This window comes from Dendrobates tinctorius, unplaced genomic scaffold, assembly GCF_039654945.1.
Source record: "Dendrobates tinctorius isolate UK_male_01 unplaced genomic scaffold, ASM3965494v1 ptg000043l, whole genome shotgun sequence".
Taxonomy (NCBI): Eukaryota; Metazoa; Chordata; class Amphibia; order Anura; family Dendrobatidae; genus Dendrobates; species Dendrobates tinctorius.
The window spans coordinates 30,565,518-30,584,400 of NW_027361711.1; the positions used below are offsets into that span (position 1 = coordinate 30,565,518).

Below are 18,883 nucleotides of genomic sequence, written 5' to 3' on the forward strand. Positions count from 1 at the left end.
AAAAGATTGGTGCGTGCCTTTCATCGGGCTCACCCTGATCGCCCCGGTGGCGTGGTTGAGGGTTCGGTGACCCCTCCTCAAGGGGGAGGTACTGTTGTGAGTTAATTTTCCCCTTCACTACTGAGGCCCGATGAACTCCCTCTTCTGGTAAAGAAAGGTAGTGAGCCTGATTATCAAGCACCTGAGCCTAATGATGATGACTGGCTGAGTGGAGTGACTGACTGGATATAAGGCCGCCGATGCCCTTCTGCCCTGCGGGTGATTTCTCTGTGGGATCCATGGAGACCAGTCTGAATTCCTGCTCTTCTAAAGCTAAATTTTCTGCTCTGCCTTTTGCATTTGTGCTTTGACTTTGTTTTGCTTTGTTTTTCTGGATTTCTGCCATTCCCTGCTGGGGTGAGCTGAATTCCTTTAGCTCTGTCTTCAGAAAGTACCTGAGTGCTGATATAGCTTTTGAAGCCTAGCTGCTTCAGGGTCTTTTTCCATATCAGCCTGTTGGTTTATGTCTTTGATAGGGTTTTGGCAGATTGCAGACAGCAACCTTCCTTTCCTGTCCTGTTTAGTTAGTTTGGGCCCCATCGTTTGCTCAGCCTATCTTTCTGTCTGTGTGAGTGTTTTTTCATCTTGCTTCACCGTCATTATATGTTGGGGGCTGCCTTTTACTTTGGGGTCTGCTCTGGGGCAGTTTAGATTTCCCTTTCTGTCTTTATGCTATATAGATCTCCGGCTGTGATCGAGGGGTCTAGGGCACCGTAGGAACCCCCCACGGCTACTGCTAGTTGTGTTGATAGGTTCAGGGGTCTGCAATCTGATAGTTGCCAACTTCTCTGGTTTTCTGGACGTAGCTTCTATTTTTGTGTCTGCCTCCTACGGTGACTCTTTCATAACACGTCTGCTTGCTGCTGACTCAAGCATGGTGTTATAGCAGAGTCTGAAGGCGCACCCAGATGCTTAGCATCAGCCTGGGCAAGACGCCGGGACCGATGTCTCTGCTGAGCAGGAATCTCTGTGGCCGCAGAGGAATGGGAAACCGCAGAGGAAATGGCTTGAGATTCCCCCTGCGCAGTGGGGAAACTTCACGCCTAATAACTTCATGCTTCCCTCTGCAGGCAAGCTTTTTACCAATACCTGGTATAAAAACAACACTATCACTGTGCTTGATTGGCCAGCAAATTCACCTGACCTTAACCCCATAGAGAATCTAGGGTGTATTGTCAAGAGGAAGATGAGAGACACCAGACCCAACAATGCAGACAGCTGAAGGCTGCTATCAAAGCAACCTGGGCTTCCATAACACCTCAGCAGTGCCACAGGCTGATCGCTTCCATGCCAAGCAACATGGATGCAGTAATTGATGCCTAAAGACCCCGACCAAGTATTGAGTGCATTTACTGAATATACATTTCAGTAGGCCAACATTTCGGATTTTAAAATCATTTTCTCAAGCTGGTGTTTTAAAGTATTCTAATTTACTGAGATAATGACTTTTGGGTTTTCATTGTCTGTAAGCCATAATCATCAACATTAACAGAAATAAACACTTGAAATAGATCACTCTGTTTGTAATGATTCTATATAATATATGAGTTTCACTTTTTGTATTGAAGAACGGAAATAAATTAACTTTTTGATGATATTCTAATTTTGTAAGATGCAAATGTATTTATTGGGAAGTATGCCTGACATATATGCTGTATTACTTGACAGAGGATGTGATTAGGTTTTCACATACTAATTGACTTGTATTGGGCGGTGGACATATAATAGTCTGATCAAAGTAGTACATGCTGCACTTTTTGACACACAGACCATCGATTTGTTTGTAGAAACATTCATGTGAACGTCCTCTTTGACTTACAATAGTCAGTGTGCTGTTGGCATGCTACCATTTTGTATACGGACAGCACATGGATAGGTTATATGATTGTCTGAGCAAGCCCTTACAATACAGTAAATAAACTGAGAAATTTTAATAAAAATGATTTCAGTATACTGGTGCCTTTTTAATATTGCACAGTGTGGGTAAGGCCAGATGATGCGGTCATGATGTGGCCAATGTGGTCAGAAAAAATACATGTAGTTGACTTCATGCTTTTGCATAAGCAAACGTGCATTGACGTATTTTTGACGTATTTTTTCAGGTTTTTTTTTCATTAAGTGTTTTCATGCTCAAAAAAATGCAGTGTCTTACAGTTCCAGCAAAGTGTATGAGATTCCTAAAATTCTCCCGGCCACTGTGCTGTTTTATTATGCTGCAGAAACTGACCTGCAGGTGCGATTTTTAAATCCGCAGCATCTCAGAGCCTGGAGTAACATTTGTGGAGTAAGGTACGCCACAGCATGCCATGAATTTAAAGAGTGGTCATGCTCAAGCCCCTTGCACCCCAGTCCTACTCAAGTTCCACCCACTTTAGCACACCAGGCCTAAACTGTTGTAAAAACAACTAAAGTTTCAACGTATTTGTGCAACTCCACATTGCACAAAATTTGGCAAAGTTTCAAAGTATTTTACGCTAAAGGCATAATTGCTTTAATGAATCAGGGTCAAAATCCACAAGCATAAAAAAGCAATAAAAATATGCATGTTAAAAAAGTGACCTTAATTACCGTAGCTAATAGGTGTGGAAATTCTGCAAAAGATATGCAGCATTAAAAACGCACCAAATACTCATCGTGGGAACTTAACCTGGAGCCATGTTCCCATGTAGCATGTAAACATTGCATTATTTCTGCTGTGTTGTTTTGCAGAAAATCAGCTCCATTTAACAGTTCAAACAAAGTGGGTGTGATTTCATGAAAAGTCATTTTCAGGCTATGTGCCCACGTAGCGTTTTAATCCGGACACTGAAAACCGGACTCATTCACAGAAATCGCGCATTTTTTTCAGCGTGATTTTACCGCGATTTCATCGCGATTATGTTCGCAATTTTGCCGCGATTTTCACGTGCGATAATCAAGCACTTTCCAAGCGATTTGAAGTATCGTTTGGAAAGTGATTGACAGGTTGGTCACACTCGTCAAACATAGTGTTTGACAAGTGTGAGCAGCTTTTTACTATTGAGGCCATCTATGTGGCATCAATAGTAAAAGATAGAATGTAAAAAATAATACAAAAATAAAAAATCAGGGTATATTTACCTTCCGACGTCCCGCGCTGCCATCCCGGGCCTCAGCGTTCCCAGTAATGCCTTGCGAGACCTGTGATGACGTTAGTCTCGCATTGCTATAGCGATCTCACGAGACCGCTAGAGTCACATGAGACTACGTCATCACAGGACCTTGCCGCAAGGCATTACTGGGAACGCTGAGGCCCGGGAATGCAGCGCGGGACGTCGGAAGGTAAATATACCCTGATTTTTTATTTTTTATTCTTTTTTTACAGGGGTATGGTACCCAGGGCCTGGAGGACAGTCTCCTCTCCTCCACATCGTGGGTACCAACCGCACATGAGACGCTTAACTTCGCGCATGGTGGGCATAGCCACATGCGGGAAGTAAGCGATTCTCATGCATTCCTATGGGTGCGGAATCGGGGCAATTCTTTGCAATTCCGCACAAAAGAATGAGCATTCTGCGATTTTTTCCGCGATGCGATTCCGCCGCGGAAATAAGCGCAGCGTTAGCACAGCATGTGCGGAATGCCATAGGAATGCATGGGGTGCGTTCTGTACAAGATTTTTAAACGTTTTCGCAGCGTTTTCGCTCCGAAAATCGTGGCAAAAACACTTAAAAATCGCATCGTGGGCACACAGCCTCACTGCGTTTTTGGCGCACATTTTCTATGTAGAATTCTATGGGGAGTACAAAAAAATTGTGCAGAATCTCAGCATTTTTGCAGTAAAAAAAAAAAAATAATCAGAGCTAGAGTTGAGCGACTTTTGGTTTTTTAGGGTCGAGTTTCGTTTCGTGAAACCCGACTTTTCCAAAAGTCGGGTCGAGCAAGATCGTCCGATTATAGGGAAAAGTCGGGGTCGTCCCGAAACACGAAACCCAATGTAAGTCAATGGGGAATAAAAGTCGGCAGTGAGAGGAGGACAGGAAACACACCTACAGTGCCCATTTGAATGCCAAAAGCATCAATTCTTCTTACTTAAGCTTGTCAACCTTAATTAACTTCATAATACAAGTTACACACTGAAAAATGGGGGTTATTTGGCTAAAGTTGTGGGGGGAGAGGGCTGGCTCCAGGTTTTCATGTGCCCTGGGCGAAAGAGCGCCCCTTTAACACATACCACAACTCATCATGCTCCGATACGGCAGAGAAATAGCGGTATAGTACAATGAAAAATACCTCACTTTTTACATCTCATGACGAGGCCCATCTATTTCTCCATACAGAATCATTGGTCCCATATAATGTTTGAAACATAATGCTACAGTATATGTTGGTCCCCATGGATGAAGCTCCACTGTGTTATGGGCCCAAATAATGCTCCAAACATAATGGGCCCCATTTCTAATGCTCTAGTGTATAATGGGCCCTGTAAATGCTGCTCCAGTGTCTGATGTCCACCTTTGGAATGTTCCAGTGTATGGTGGGCCCCATCTATCATTCTCCAGAGTATAGTGCTCCCCAAAAATTGCTGTCCCAACATTGAAAACAATCAAATAAGTCTCCTCGCTAGGGAATCCCTGTACTAGTCTGGACTCCTCGTCGTCCCCATCTTCCATCTCACTGCACAGTATTTCAACCTTGCAAGTGCTGTGATCCTGAGCAAGCAGGGGGGGCCCACTCGTTGGTGACGGCACTGGCACAGGGCCCCTGATAGTACGGTGGTGTGTCTGATGGCGGGTGGGCCGAACCTGCACTTTCATCTGCAGCTTCCTCTTTGTCACCGTGTAAGATGGAACTGTATATGGGAAGGGTAACCTGAGTTTCATCAGGGTCAGATTCAGGCCGTGTAGCGTGCGAGGGGAATGTAGTGGTCTGGGTCAATGTACCAGCAGATTCATCGAGCAGTGGCTGGGCATCAGTGCACTTGTGTCACCCCCAGGAGTACGGTCGCCACAGTGGCATTACCTTCCTCCTAGGGAGTGTGATGTCATGCTTGGGAGCAACGAACGATCTCTCTAGCAGGTTAACTGATTGGGCGGCGTTATTCCCACGAGTCATGACCCTCCAAACAGTGTACATGAAGGCAAAGTGTTTGTTTTACGTGGGCAGTATGGTTGCAAAGCTGAACCTTAAAGGAATGTCCAGAAGGGCACCACCAGGAGTGGAGCCTACGGCGTAATTTGACTCAACACGGGCAACCTCAACCATGCCAGCTACAGAAAAGATACACACATTGCAAGCTTAATTCCGTTAACGAACGAGACTCCGTCATGCCCCGCGGTCCGAGTCCGGGTTACTAGAGGGACACGTGAGGCTCTGGCACATGAGATTGGCCAATAACTGGTGTGTCATGCCCTTACATGTCCGTGGCTGCATGTGCGCTACACTGAAAAGGCCAGCGTTTGTCGCTTACAGGTGCAGATAACCCGCTGAACAACGTTAGTGATGGGGATCGCTGATTACAATTATTACCCGCGAACAATGATTTCCCAGTAAGTGCAGGTCAACCGCAGTTCCGGAATTAGGCCTAACCGTCATTCCTGAAAAAATGAAAAACTTACGTGTGCAAACCACAGGTGCTGTAGCTTGCCTAACAGCTCGCCAGCCATTCTCACGCCCAGTATGGATTACACGTGATTGCACAAAGGTGAGAAAGGGTACCGTATCCCCAGATAACATGTATGAATAGCATAGTGTACACATTCAAAATATATGTCTATACATCAGGAGGCAGGCTCAGACGGTGTTAGGCCCAGTATGGATTGCACGTGATTGCACAAAGGTTAGAAAGGGTACCGTATCCCTGGATAACATGTATGGATAGCATAGTGTACACATTCAAAATATATGTCTATACATCAGGAGGCAGGCTCAGACGGTGTTAGGCCCAGTATGGATTGCACGTGATTGCACAAAGGTTAGAAAGGGTACCGTATCCCCAGATAACATGTATGGATAGCGTACACATTCAAAATATATGTCTATACATCAGGAGGCAGGCTCAAACGGTGTCAGGCACAGTATGGATTTGACGGCCCAGACTACACAGCGGAGGAGCAGGGAGAGGTAAAGATTGCAAATGCTGGGGCCCTGCCCAAGCAAGGGGGGCCCACTCGTGGGCGTCGGTACTGGCACTGGGCCCCTCATAGTACGGCGGTGTGTCTGACGGCGGGTGTGCACCACCACCGTCAGAGACACTTGATTGCACTATGAGGGACCCTGTGCCAGTGCCCGCACCCAAGAGTCGGCCTACCCACCTGTCCAGGGCAACGGCACTCGCACGGTGTCATGCGCTAGGTGGTGACCCCGGCCATGGGGGAGGAGGCAGCACAGTTAGGGAGTTTTAGAAAGTGGCATGTTGATGTTGGACATTCAGCTGATGCAAAAGGTGAAATAGGTCAAGTCCCAGGAAGAGGTGGACCAAAGCAAGCTATTTTTCTGTCACCCTATGTGTCATCAGGGGAAGGTGGGACAAAATCCTTGGAAACCCATGCGTGGTTCATTTTAATGAAGGTTAGATCATCCACATTTTGGGTTGACAGACGGGTCCTTTTTTCTGTCAGGATTGATCCAGCTGCACTGAAGACTCTTTCCGATAGCACACTTGCAGCTGGGCAAGCGAGCTCCTGTAAGGCATATTGTGCCAATTCAGGCCAGGTGTCCAGTTTAGCGGCCCAATAGTCAAAGGGGAATGACCTGTGTGGGAGAACATCGATATGGGAGGAAAAGTAGTTTGTAACCATAGTTGACAACTGCTGTCTCCTGTCACTTTCCATCGATGCAGTATTACCAGTTGTGTGAGCGGTACTTGAAAAATCAGTCCACAACATTGTCATGAAACCCCTGTCTCCAACGCCACTTCTGCTGTGTGCACCACGAACACCTCTGCCAAGCTGACCCCGGCCCGTACGGCTCGTGTGAGAACCATCACCGCTGCTGTGTGCTGGGAATGCCTCAAGCAACCGATTTACCAGAGTTGCTTGTTTATTAGCCAATATTAGGTCAAGGTTCTCCTGTGGCATGATGTTTTGTAATTTGCCTTTATAGCGTGGATCCAGGATGCTGGCCAACCAGTAGTCGTCATCGTTCATCATTTTGGCAATGCGGGGGTCCCTTTTTAGGATCTGCAAGGCATAATCTGACATGTGGGCCAATGTTCCCGGTGTCAATGATGCACTGCGAGTGCTGGTTGGAGGAGCACTTTCTGGCAAATCCACTTCCCTCCAGTCACGCACAAACCCTGTACCAGAACTTACCACGCCAACATTTTCACTTGCCCCACGAGATGCATCCTCCTCCCCTAAGTAATCATCCCCATCATCCTCCTCCTCCTCCTCCTCTTCTTCCTCCACCTCGTCCAGGAGAGGTCCCTGAGCAGACAATGGCTGAATGTCATCAAGGATTCCCTCCTCCTCTTCCTCCTCATCAACATTGGCTGCAGAAGCCTGCTCCTTAAGGTGCGTCAAAGTTTGCATGAGCAGACGCATAAGTGGGATGCTCATGCTTAGGATGGCGTCGTCTGCGCTTACCAGCCGTGTGCATTCCTCAAAACACTGAAGGACTTTACAGAGGTCTTTCAGCTTCGACCACTGCACACCTGTCAACTCCATGTCTGCTCTCAAAGTGCCTGGCCGTGTATCCTCCCACAAATGCATTATGGCCTGCCTCTGCTCGCACAGCCGCTCCACCATGTGCAGGGTGGAGTTCCACCTTGTTGCAATGTCGATAATGAGGCGGTGGTTGGGAAGGTGGAGCAATCGCTGCAGCTTCTGCATACGAACGGAGTGTACAGGCGACCGGCGGATGTGCGCGCACAGTCTTCGCACCTTCTGGAGCAGGGCTGTTAACTCCGGATAATTTTTGAGGAAGCACTGCACCACCAGGTTCAAGGTGTGAGCCAAGCAAGGTATGTGGCTGAGTTTTGAAAGGGCTATGGCTGCCACAAAATTACGGCCGTTATCACTAACTACCTTGCCTGCCTCAAGATGTACACTGCCCAGCCATGACTCAGTTTGTCGCTTCAAGTACTCGGCCAGCACCTCGGCGGTGTGTCTGTCGCCCAAACACATCATCTGCAACACAGCCTGCTGACGCTTTCCACTAGCTGCTCGATAGGGGGACACATCATGTGCAACAGTGGCAGCTGCAGATGGAGTGCTCGTACGACTGCGCTCTGTGGACGAGCTTTCGCTTCTGGAGGAGGAGGAGGAGGAGGGTCGAACGCCTACAGCCAACTGTTTCCTATACCGTGGGCTAGGCAGCACTGTCCCACCACCGCTGTCCCCTGTGGACCCTGCATCCACCACATTAACCCAGTGCGCAGTGATGGACACGTAACGGCCCTGGCCATGCCGACTGGACCATGCATCAGTTGTAAGGTGCACCTTTCCGCTCACTGACTGCTTGAGTGCATGGACAATGCGGTCTTTCACATGATGGTGGAGGGCTGGGATGGCTTTGCGAGAGAAGAAGTGGCGACTGGGTAGGTCATAGCGTGGTACTGCATAGGCCATGAGTTCGCGGAAAGCTGTGCTTTCCACCAACCGAAAGGGCATCATCTCAAACGAGATTAGTTTGGCAATGTGGGCGTTAAAACCCAGTGTACGCGGATGAGAGACTGAGTACTTTCTTGACCTACTCATAGTGTCTGGGAGGGTGAGCTGGACTTGAGAGCTGCATATGGTGGAAGTAGCGGTGGACAGGGCGGACTGAGAGAGGGTTGATGATGGTGATGGAGTTGTTGTTCTTTCTGATGGCCTAGAATCAGTCTTTCATTGATATAACAGTGGGATTCCCTGACTGCTGTGGCCTTGCAACGACACCTCAACATTTGCTGCTGTGCTAAACGGTGGGCTTACAGTGAGGGAAACAATGTAGCGTTGCTGACTACCTTCGTTGTGATCAGTTGCACATGTGGCACTTGAGGTTTGGTGTTGTGTCCACGCTTGCAAGTGCATGCTGGTTAAATGTCTAAGCATGCAACTGGTATTCAAATTTTTCAGATTTTTCCCTCGGCTAAAGGTCTTTGCGCACTTCTTACAGATAACCTTGGCCTGATCATGAGGATTTTGTTCAAAAAAGTGCCACAATGCACTCTTCCTACTTTGGCAGACATTTTGCGGCCTAGCACGCTGTGATCTTTTGACCCTCTGGCAAGCTGTCCAGCAACTATTTTGATGTTTGGAACCTGTCTTTGGAGTGCTCCGGGCCTGCCAGATAACAGCTGTTGCGATGTCGATGTCTGCTGTGGATGCTCCTCATCTGAGCTATTGGAAGCAGCACCCTCTTCCCCCAATGGATGCCAATCTGGGTCAACAACTGGGTCATCCATCACCTCCTCTTTTATGTCATGTGCACCTTCCTCTGTGTCACCGTGTATGGTGGTATAGTGTGCGGGAAGGGGCACCTGAGTCTCATCAGGGTCAGAATCTGGCTCTGTACACTGCGAGGACAATGTAGTGCTCTGAGTGAATGTACCAGAAGAATCATCCATCAGCGGCTGTGCATCAGTGCACTCCATGTCAGATTCATCTTGGCCTGGGTAATTCACCATTTCACTTGATAATCCAGGCATGGTATGTGAAAACAGCTCCATGGAGTAATCAGTAGTATGGCCTGCGTCATCCTTCAATCTTGGTTGGGGTGAAGGACACAAGGAAAGGTGTGGTTCATGAACATGAGCCTCCAATGACGACTCAGTGCTTTTACTTTTTACAACTGAAGAAGAGGAGGCGATAGAGCTGGAGGCTGAGTCAGCAATGTAAGACAAAACTTTTTCCTGATGCTCTGGCTTTAAAAGCGGTTTGCCAACTCCTAGAAAACTAAGCCTTCGAAGCCTTATGGAGCCAGACGATGACGCAGCCTCAACACCTCCTGCATTCGGTCCTATTTTGCTCTTGCTCAGATCCACCACCAACACCATCATTACCAGCTGCCAACCCCCGCCCAATTCCACGGCCTCTTCCACCAGCCTTCCTCATTTTTGGTAGAAATGTAGAAAAAATCCAACAAACTATATAGTAATGTAAAACAAGGTACAAGGTGTCTATAGGACAGGGGAGATTTTGAATTTCTGCACACACTAGTGGACACTAGACACTTTTGGATTGTGTGAGGCCCACTTAATATCTGAGCGCTATGTCACAGGCTCGATGGCACAGCTGTGACCAAAGTGACTAGAGGATAAGGGAGATTTTGAATTTCTGCTCACACTAGTGGACAATGGACACTTTTGGATTGTGTGAGGGCCACTGAATACCTGAGCGCTATGTCACAGGCTCGATGGCACAGCTGTGACAAAAGTGACTAGAGGATAAGGGAGATTTTGAATTTCTGCAGACACTTGTGGACACTGGACACTTTTGGATTGTGTGAGGCCCACTGAATATCTGAGCGCTATGTCACAGGCTCGATGGCACAGCTGTGACCAAAGTGACTAGAGGATAAGGGAGATTTTGATTTTCTGCTCACACTAGTGGACAATGGACACTTTTGGATTGTGTGAGGCCCACTGAATATCTGAGCGCTATGTCACAGGCTCGATGGCACAGCAGTGACCAAAGTGACTAGAGGATAAGGGAGATTTTGAATTTCTGCTCACACTAGTGGACAATGGACACTTTTGGATTGTGTGAGGCCCACTGAATATCTGAGCGCTATGTCACAGGCTCGATGGCACAGCAGTGACCAAAGTGACTAGAGGATAAGTGAGATTTTGAATTTCTGCACACACTAGTGGACACTGGACACTTTTGGATTGTGTGAGGCCCACTTAATATCTGAGCGCTATGTCACAGGCTCGATGGCACAGCTGTGACCAAAGTGACTAGAGGATAAGGGAGATTTTGAATTTCTGTTCACACTAGTGAACAATGGACACTTTTGGATTGTGTGAGGCTCACTGAATATCTGAGCGCTATGTCACAGGCTCGATGGCACAGCTGTGACAAAAGTGACTAGAGGATAAGGGAGATTTTGAATTTCTGCAGACACTTGTGGACACTGGACACTTTTGGATTGTGTGAGGCCCACTGAATATATGAGCGCTATGTCACAGGCTTGATGGCACAGCTGTGACCAAAGTGACTAGAGGATAAGTGAGATTTTGAATTTCTGCACACACTAGTGGACACTGGACACTTTTGGATTGTGTGAGGCCCACTTAATATCTGAGCGCTATGTCACAGGCTCGATGGCACAGCTGTGACCAAAGTGACTAGAGGATAAGGGAGATTTTGAATTTCTGCAGACACTTGTGGACACTGGACACTTTTGGATTGTGTGAGGCCCACTGAATATCTGAGCGCTATGTCACAGGCTCGATGGCACAGCTGTGACCAAAGTGACTAGAGGATAAGGGAGATTTTGAATTTCTGCTCACACTAGTGGACAATGGACACTTTTGGATTGTGTGAGCCCACTGAATATCTGAGCGCTATGTCACAGGCTCGATGGCACAGCTGTGACAAAAGTGACTAGAGGATAAGGGAGATTTTGAATTTCTGCAGACACTTGTGGACACTGGACACTTTTGGATTGTGTGAGGCCCACTGAATATCTGAGCGCTATGTCACAGGCTCGATGGCACAGCTGTGACCAAAGTGACTAGAGGATAAGGGGGATTTTGATTTTCTGCTCACACTAGTGGACAATGGACACTTTTGGATTGTGTGAGGCCCACTGAATATCTGAGCGCTATGTCACAGGCTCGATGGCACAGCAGTGACCAAAGTGACTAGAGGATAAGGGAGATTTTGAATTTCTGCTCACACTAGTGGACAATGGACACTTTTGGATTGTGTGAGGCCCACTGAATATCTGAGCGCTATGTCACAGGCTCGATGGCACAGCAGTGACCAAAGTGACTAGAGGATAAGGGAGATTTTGAATTTCTGATCACACTAGTGGACAATGGACACTTTTGGATTGTGTGAGGCCCACTGAATATCTGAGCACTATGTCACAGGCTCGATGGCACAGCTGTGACAAAAGTGACTAGAGGATAAGGGAGATTTTGAATTTCTGCAGACACTTGTGGACACTGGACACTTTTGGATTGTGTGAGGCCCACTGAATATCACAGCGCTATGTCACAGGCAGAAATTGGCAAGTGTATCACAAGCTACAAGGTGTATGTAGAATTGGGCAGAATAGGAATCTCCCTAGAGTGCAGGTCTGTAAGAACGGAACATGTCCTCGACTTATTCTCACAGAGTGACACACTGATAGCTTCACTGTGGCTGTGATAACAGCCGTTACACGGTACTGTGTGAGGAGTGTACACCGCTGTATGGTATGAAAAAAAAAATGCACGCTCAGTACCTCAGCAGGACAAAAAAAAAAAATTGGGATTGCTTTTAAAAAAGCTGTTTGCAGAGCAGTGGGTAAACAGCAATGCAGCTGTCAGGAAGCCTTAGAAGGCAGCCCAACAACCAACACCACTGATACACCACAATATAGCCTCCCCTTGCACTGCACACACAGTGACTGGTGTGTTGTACAGGCAAAATCGCTAGCAGCAGAAGCAGTTTTTTTTTCTTCTTCCCTGCCTAACGCTCTCCCAACAGAATCAGCAGCCACCTCTCCCTATGCTAAGATCGGCAGAAGTAAGATGGCGGTCGGCGTGCACACCCTTTTATACCCCCTGTGACGCCCACCAAAGCAAGCCAATCACTTGCATGCCCTTCTGAAAGATGGTGGTGACCCGTGCCTATGTCATCACGTTGCCCACAGTGTCCGTGGATCCTGATTGGCTGAAAAAGAGCGCAAAACAAGCTTTTGAAACGCGACTTTGGCGCGTAAGTCGCCGACCTCGTGGCCGACCTCATCCTAGGGTCGGGTTTCGTTTCATGAAACCCGACTTTGCCAAAAGTCGGTGACTTTTGAAATTTTTCGACCCGTTTCGCTCAACTCTAATCAGAGCTATTGCATATTTTGGTGTGGACACTTGGAGAAAAGACACAGCAGGAAAAAAAAAATGAAGTGTCTATGATATGTGGGAACATGGTCTAATAGTCCAATTCAATAAATATGGAACACTGTGAAAAACTGCATGTGGTAAAAAAAAAAACTAAAACATATACACTCAACCACATATGATCTCTTTTCACCATGTCACTAGTACGTCACAACTGCGCTGTTTGGATTTTCCGTGATATTGCATGTGGTCCCTTTTCAAGAGAAGTATGGTGCTTTATACTAGTACATTGTCCAGTCATCGATACTAACTCCAGATCTTTCTTAAGACCCATCCTGAACTCCAGGTCTTTCTTAAACCCATCCTGAACTCCAGGTCTTTCTTTAAACCCATCCTGAACTCCAGGTCTTTCTTTAGACCCATCCTGAACTCCAGGTCTTTCTTTAGACCCATCCTGTACTCCAGGTCTTTCTTTAAACCCATCCTGAACTCCAGGTCTTTCTTTAGACCCATCATGATACAAGTGTCTTCATAGGAAGCTAAATGACTTTCGCTTACCCACCTGAGCAGTGCTCAGGAATTCCTTATTTTATCAATTGGAAACACAGCAAGTACATGGCGTTTTAGTTTGGTGTTCATCGTTCTAAACTTACATTTTCGATTGGAAGACATCGATACTGCTGTAGATAAACACATCATTGCGGCTTTGCTTCTGTAAATCAGTCATGATTCCAGAATTTAGAGGGAATTTTTTCGTTTCTGAAGATGTTGAGGAGTGCAATGGTTCCTTTGTTATCAGGAAAAAGAAAAAAATGCTTCGGTATCCTACAGGTAAAACACCTTCTGTGGGGTTATGAGTGGGCCGATGGATATTTGCTTGATCTGCTTCAATGGGTTTATGTTTTTGGAATGTTCTAAATGCGAAACTGCAAATAAAGGGGTTTTCTGAGCTCTTTGAAACTTCTCACCTATGCCTGTGATGGATCATACCATACTGATTGCTCCAGGACCATGTGCTGAGACCCGCCATGATCCTGAGCATTGAGCTATGCAGAGCCCTACCCGAATAGCATGAAGGTTGAGTATAGACCATTAGTTGTCTACAGGACTGCCAGAGATGTGTAATATACAGTACTTGGATATTTTCAGTTGTATCATAGGGAATTAATGGAGTTGAGGTGCACATGCTTGATAGGGGATAACTTTCAAACTTAGAAAAACTTATTTTAAATGGTAGCTTATTGCTTGCTCTAAATGACATACTAGGGCACTCAAAGGATCACATTTCCTGAATCTGCAATCTTTTAAATCCAGCTCAATAGACTATAATGGGTAGATGTTCTATCCATGAAAAAGAGTGTGAATGACTCCTAAGGAGGAAATATCTAAGTTCGTTTTGCTTGTGACTGTTGCCTTTAATTGTGCCAAATTTACTAAAGTGTTTGATAAATTTGCTTTTTTAACATGTAATACTACTTTCTTGAGTTGTTATCCACTAAGGGAGTGAGAATTGCCACTTTTATTGAATAAAAAAAAAGTTGTAATCTACCAAAAATAGTTAGCGCTGCTTGAAGTTGCAAAGAATCTGACATTTTTGTGTAAAAAAAAAAAAAAAAAAAAAAAAAAAAAATAGCGGACTGCAAAATGTATTATTTTGATGAATGCCTCCCAATAAGAGGCTATTGACGTGAATTGCACCAATTATTTTTTTTTTTTTTAAATCTCCTTCTCTCTCAGCCCAAGAATCTGCGTCAATTCCGCTGGACAAAGTATAGGAATCCGCAGGGAAAACTGCATGCGTTTTACCCTGTGGTTTCTGCCAAGCGATGCGGATTTTTCTGCAGAAAAAATCCGCAGCTTGTGCACACACCCTAAAGGTATGTGCATAAGTTGCGGATTGGTGTGCGGATTTTACAGCGCAGAATCCGCAGGTCAAAATCCCAGCGGATTTGTTGCGGATTTGCATGCGTCTTTACACCTGCAGATTTCTATAATGGAATGTGTCCAAAAATGCTGCGGAATCCGCACAAGAATTGAGATGCTGCAGAAAATAAACCACTACGTTTCCGCGCGTTTTTTTTCCGCAGCATGTGCACAGCAGTTTTTATTTTCCATAGGATAACATTGTGCTGTACATTACTAGCAGATCTGCAGCGGATCCGCAGGAGCAAATCCGCTGTGGATCCGCACACCAATCCGCAACGTGTTCACATACCCTTAACCTGACATCTCCTTTATAGACTGGCCTCCCATTTTTTTATGTAACTTGCCACACTGTTATAGTCATAAACTGCATTTTTTACACAGCATCAACCAATACACTAAATATTCCTTATGATAATTTAGCCTGAATGGAAAAAAAATATAAAATTATACTAGGCCTAGCCTGCTAGGGTATTTGAGAGTTCCATAAGAAGTTTTGTAATGTGGTATTTTTTTATTTTGGACCACCTATTGAGTCTGGTATGTCAATTTTGTAGTAATTGTTTTCCAGCTAAATTAATGTGTGACAGTATTTTTGAGGTAAGATTTGAGAATAAATTGCCCTGTGTACATAAGAATAAATATCTGGCCATTATTACTTGTATCCTGCATATTTCACCAGTTTTCCCCTCTAATTTTCATTGCTCTCTGAGAGACTAGGTAGAGAAAAGCTGCAATCATGTCTGCCACACATTGTTTTGGATTCCTGCTGCCCTTTTATTTTTTTTCTCCTCTGTTTGCAGCCACAGAAGCCTAGGTAGGGAAGACAACATTCAGCAGTGTAGCTGTGATTCAACCTCTGGGACAATATAAATTGCTGCTGCAAGGATCTGTTTAATGCTGTGCCAGTGCCTCTACCTGCTTCTAATTCTCCATGGGTTTTTAACCCCTTCCCGACCTGTGATGCAGGGTATGCGTCATGAAAACTTGTGACTTCCCGACCTGCGACGCAATGCATGCATCATGGCGGGATCACATTCCTGCGGGTCAAGTGACCGGGGTCAATGAAATGTCACCCGACCTGCAGGTACAGGATGACATGTACTTGACCCCAGGTATGGTGGCTTTGCCCCCCCCCCCCCGTGACTACGATCGCTCTGGTTGGCTGTTCTCACTTTTAACTAATCAGAGCAATTGTAACATTTCACCAATGAAACTTAGGGCAATATTACAATCCAGCCATGGCCGATGCTTCAATATCATCGGCCATGGCTGGAGACTGCGATCTGCTGTCGTCATTGACTGACTGCTGCGATCTGCTGCAGCCATCGGCTGACGGCCGCGATCTGCCGCTGCCGTCAGTATTTCCTACCCGCCGTCTGATATTCCCCCCCCCCCCCCCCCCCGTACCTTCCGATGTCGCTTCCAGTGTCCCTCCATCTCCAGGCCTTCCCCCATGGGTGCCGCCATCTTCCGGTTAAATGGCGGGCACCCGGCAGATTCCATTCATTCATTCCAGGTACATTTTGATCACTGTGTAAGGCTAGTTTCACACTAGCACATCTCCCACGCAGCGCACGGCACCGCTAAGCCCCGCCCCCTGCCCACCCCATCCTGCCATCTCCTACTTTCGCACACGGCTGCATGCGATCTGCGCACCCTATCTTTTAGAATAGGGTGCACAGACCGTGCACTAGTAGGATTTTTGCTTGCGCTGTGCACTTCTGAAGGTGCGCTGGTGTGTGCCGAACACACCATGTTGCATTTTGGTGCGCTCAGCGCACCTTCAAAAGTGCGCAGCGCACGGTCTGCGCACTCTATTCTAAAGATAGGGTGCGCAGATCGCATGCAGCCATGTGCAATAGTAGGAGGAGATGACCGGATGGGGCGAGGCTTAGCGTCGCCGTGCGGAAGATACGCTAGTGTGAAACTAGCCTTAGAATCTATTACAGTGATCAAAATAAAAAAAAACTCCCCATTTTATCACCCCTTTAGGGAAAAATAATAAAAGAAAAAATTGTACTTATTTTCATTTTTCGCTTAGAATTAGGGTTAGGGATGGAAATAGGGTTAGGGGTGTGTTGGGGTTGGGATTGGGTTAGGGGTATGTTGCGGTTAGGGTTGGAGTTAGAATTGAGGGGTTTCCACTGTTTAAGCACATCAGTGGCTCTCCAAACGCGACATGGCGTCACTATTAATTCCAGACAATTTTGTGTTCAAAAAGTCAAATGATGCTCCCTCCCTTCCGATCCCCGATGTGTGCCCAAACAGTGGTTTACCCCAACATATGGTCCAATTTCTCCTGTTAACCTTGAGAAAATAAATTGTGGGCTAAAAAATCATTTTTGTGGAAAAAAGATTTTTTTTTTTTTTATTTTCACGGCTCTGCTCTATAAACTTTAGTAAAACACTTGGGTGTTCAAAGTTCTCACAACACATCTAGATAAGTTCCTTGGAGGGTCTAGTTTCCAAAATGGGGTCACTTGTGGGGGAGCGCCAATGTTTAGGCACACAGGGGCTCTCCATACACGACATGGTGTCCACTAACGATTGGAGCTAATTTTCCATTCAAAAAGTCAAATGGTGCTCCTTCCCTTCCAAACCCTGCCGTGTGCCCGAACAGTGGTTTATGACCACATATGAGGTATCGTGTACTCAGGAGAAAATGCTCAACAAATTTTAGGATCCATTTTATCCCGTTGCCCATGTGAAAATGAAAAAATTGCTAAAAGAACATTTTTGTTGGAAAAACTAATGTCCATTTTTTTCCTTCCACGTTACTTTAGTTCCTGTGAAGTACCTGAAGGGTTAATAATCTTGAATGTAGTTTTGAGTAGCTTGCGGGGTGCAGTTTTTAGAATGGTGTCACTTTTGGGTATTTTTGGCCACATAGATCCCTCAAAGTGACTTCAAATGTGAGGTGGTCCCTAGAAAAAAAAAAAAGAAAAAAAAAGTTTTAAATTTTGTTGTAAAACTGAGATCACTGGTCATCTTTTAACCCTTATAACTTCCTAATAAAAAAAAAATTTGTTTCCAAGATTGTGCTGATGTAAAGTAGATGTGGGAAATGTAATTTAGTAACTATTTTGTGTCACATAACTCTCTGGTTTAAACAGAATAAAAATTCAATTTGAAAATTGCGAAATTTTACAAATTTTCGCCAAATATGTGTTTTGTTTTTCACAAATAAATGCAAAAACTATTGACCTAAATTTACCACTAACATGTAGCCCAATATGTCACGAAAAAACAATCTCAGAATCGCTAGGATCTGTTGAAGCGTTCCTGAATTATTACCTCATAAAGGGACACTGGCCAGAATTGCAAAACATGGCCAGGTCATTAAGGCCAAAATAGGCTGGATCGTGAAGGGGTTAATAGTTGTACTCCGATACTTCATTGAACTGGTTTGCTTTGGCCAAGATGGATTTTAACTGTTTTTCAATGTGAGTTCAGGATGGAAGGAAGTAGCAGGACAGGTTAGGAAAGGGTAGATTATAATATATTTGCCTATACTATTGACTTATTCAAAGATTATAAAGTTAGTGTTTGGATGTCTTTCTTGAAAAATGTAATATTACAGATTATGGATACCAGATTCTGTGATGGGAAATTGATCCAGGGAACTTGTCTGATTGCTATATGTGGGCTTGGTAAGAAATTTTTCGCCTAAGGGCACAATCAGATGTCTGTATTACCTGTGCGAGGATCGCATCGCAATCCTCGGACTGGCCTCAGCTGACCTGAATTCAGCGCTACAGCAAGTATTTCTATGAAGCTGTTGTGCTCAGGTCAGAAGAGCGGGCAACCAGTCCAAGGATTGCGTTGTGCGACTAATATGGCCGTCTGCTCCCTAACATGGGGAATTTATCATCTGGCCCTTGGGGGTTTTTGTCTTCTGGTCAACATACCGTATTCGGCTAAAGGTGGAACTCAATGTACTTATGTCTACGTTTTAAAGACTATGGATTATTAAAACTGTGATCATTG

At 45.6% G+C, this 18,883-nt stretch overlaps 1 protein-coding gene across 3 annotated transcripts in view; it reads left to right on the forward strand.

The window, feature by feature from the left end:
- PPP2R2B (protein phosphatase 2 regulatory subunit Bbeta) overlaps window positions 1–18,883 on the forward strand; it is a 564,935-nt gene that overhangs the window by 144,412 nt on the left and 401,640 nt on the right. Inside the window, exon 1 of one of the 3 annotated variants that reach the window (XM_073575250.1) lies at window positions 13,427–13,801. The exons of the other annotated variants lie outside the window; for them this stretch is intronic. Coding sequence (XP_073431351.1) covers window positions 13,696–13,801 — 106 coding nt within the window. The 5' untranslated portion in view covers window positions 13,427–13,695. Of the gene's footprint in view, window positions 1–13,426; window positions 13,802–18,883 lie in introns of those variants that run through there. 3 annotated transcript variants of the gene reach the window in all.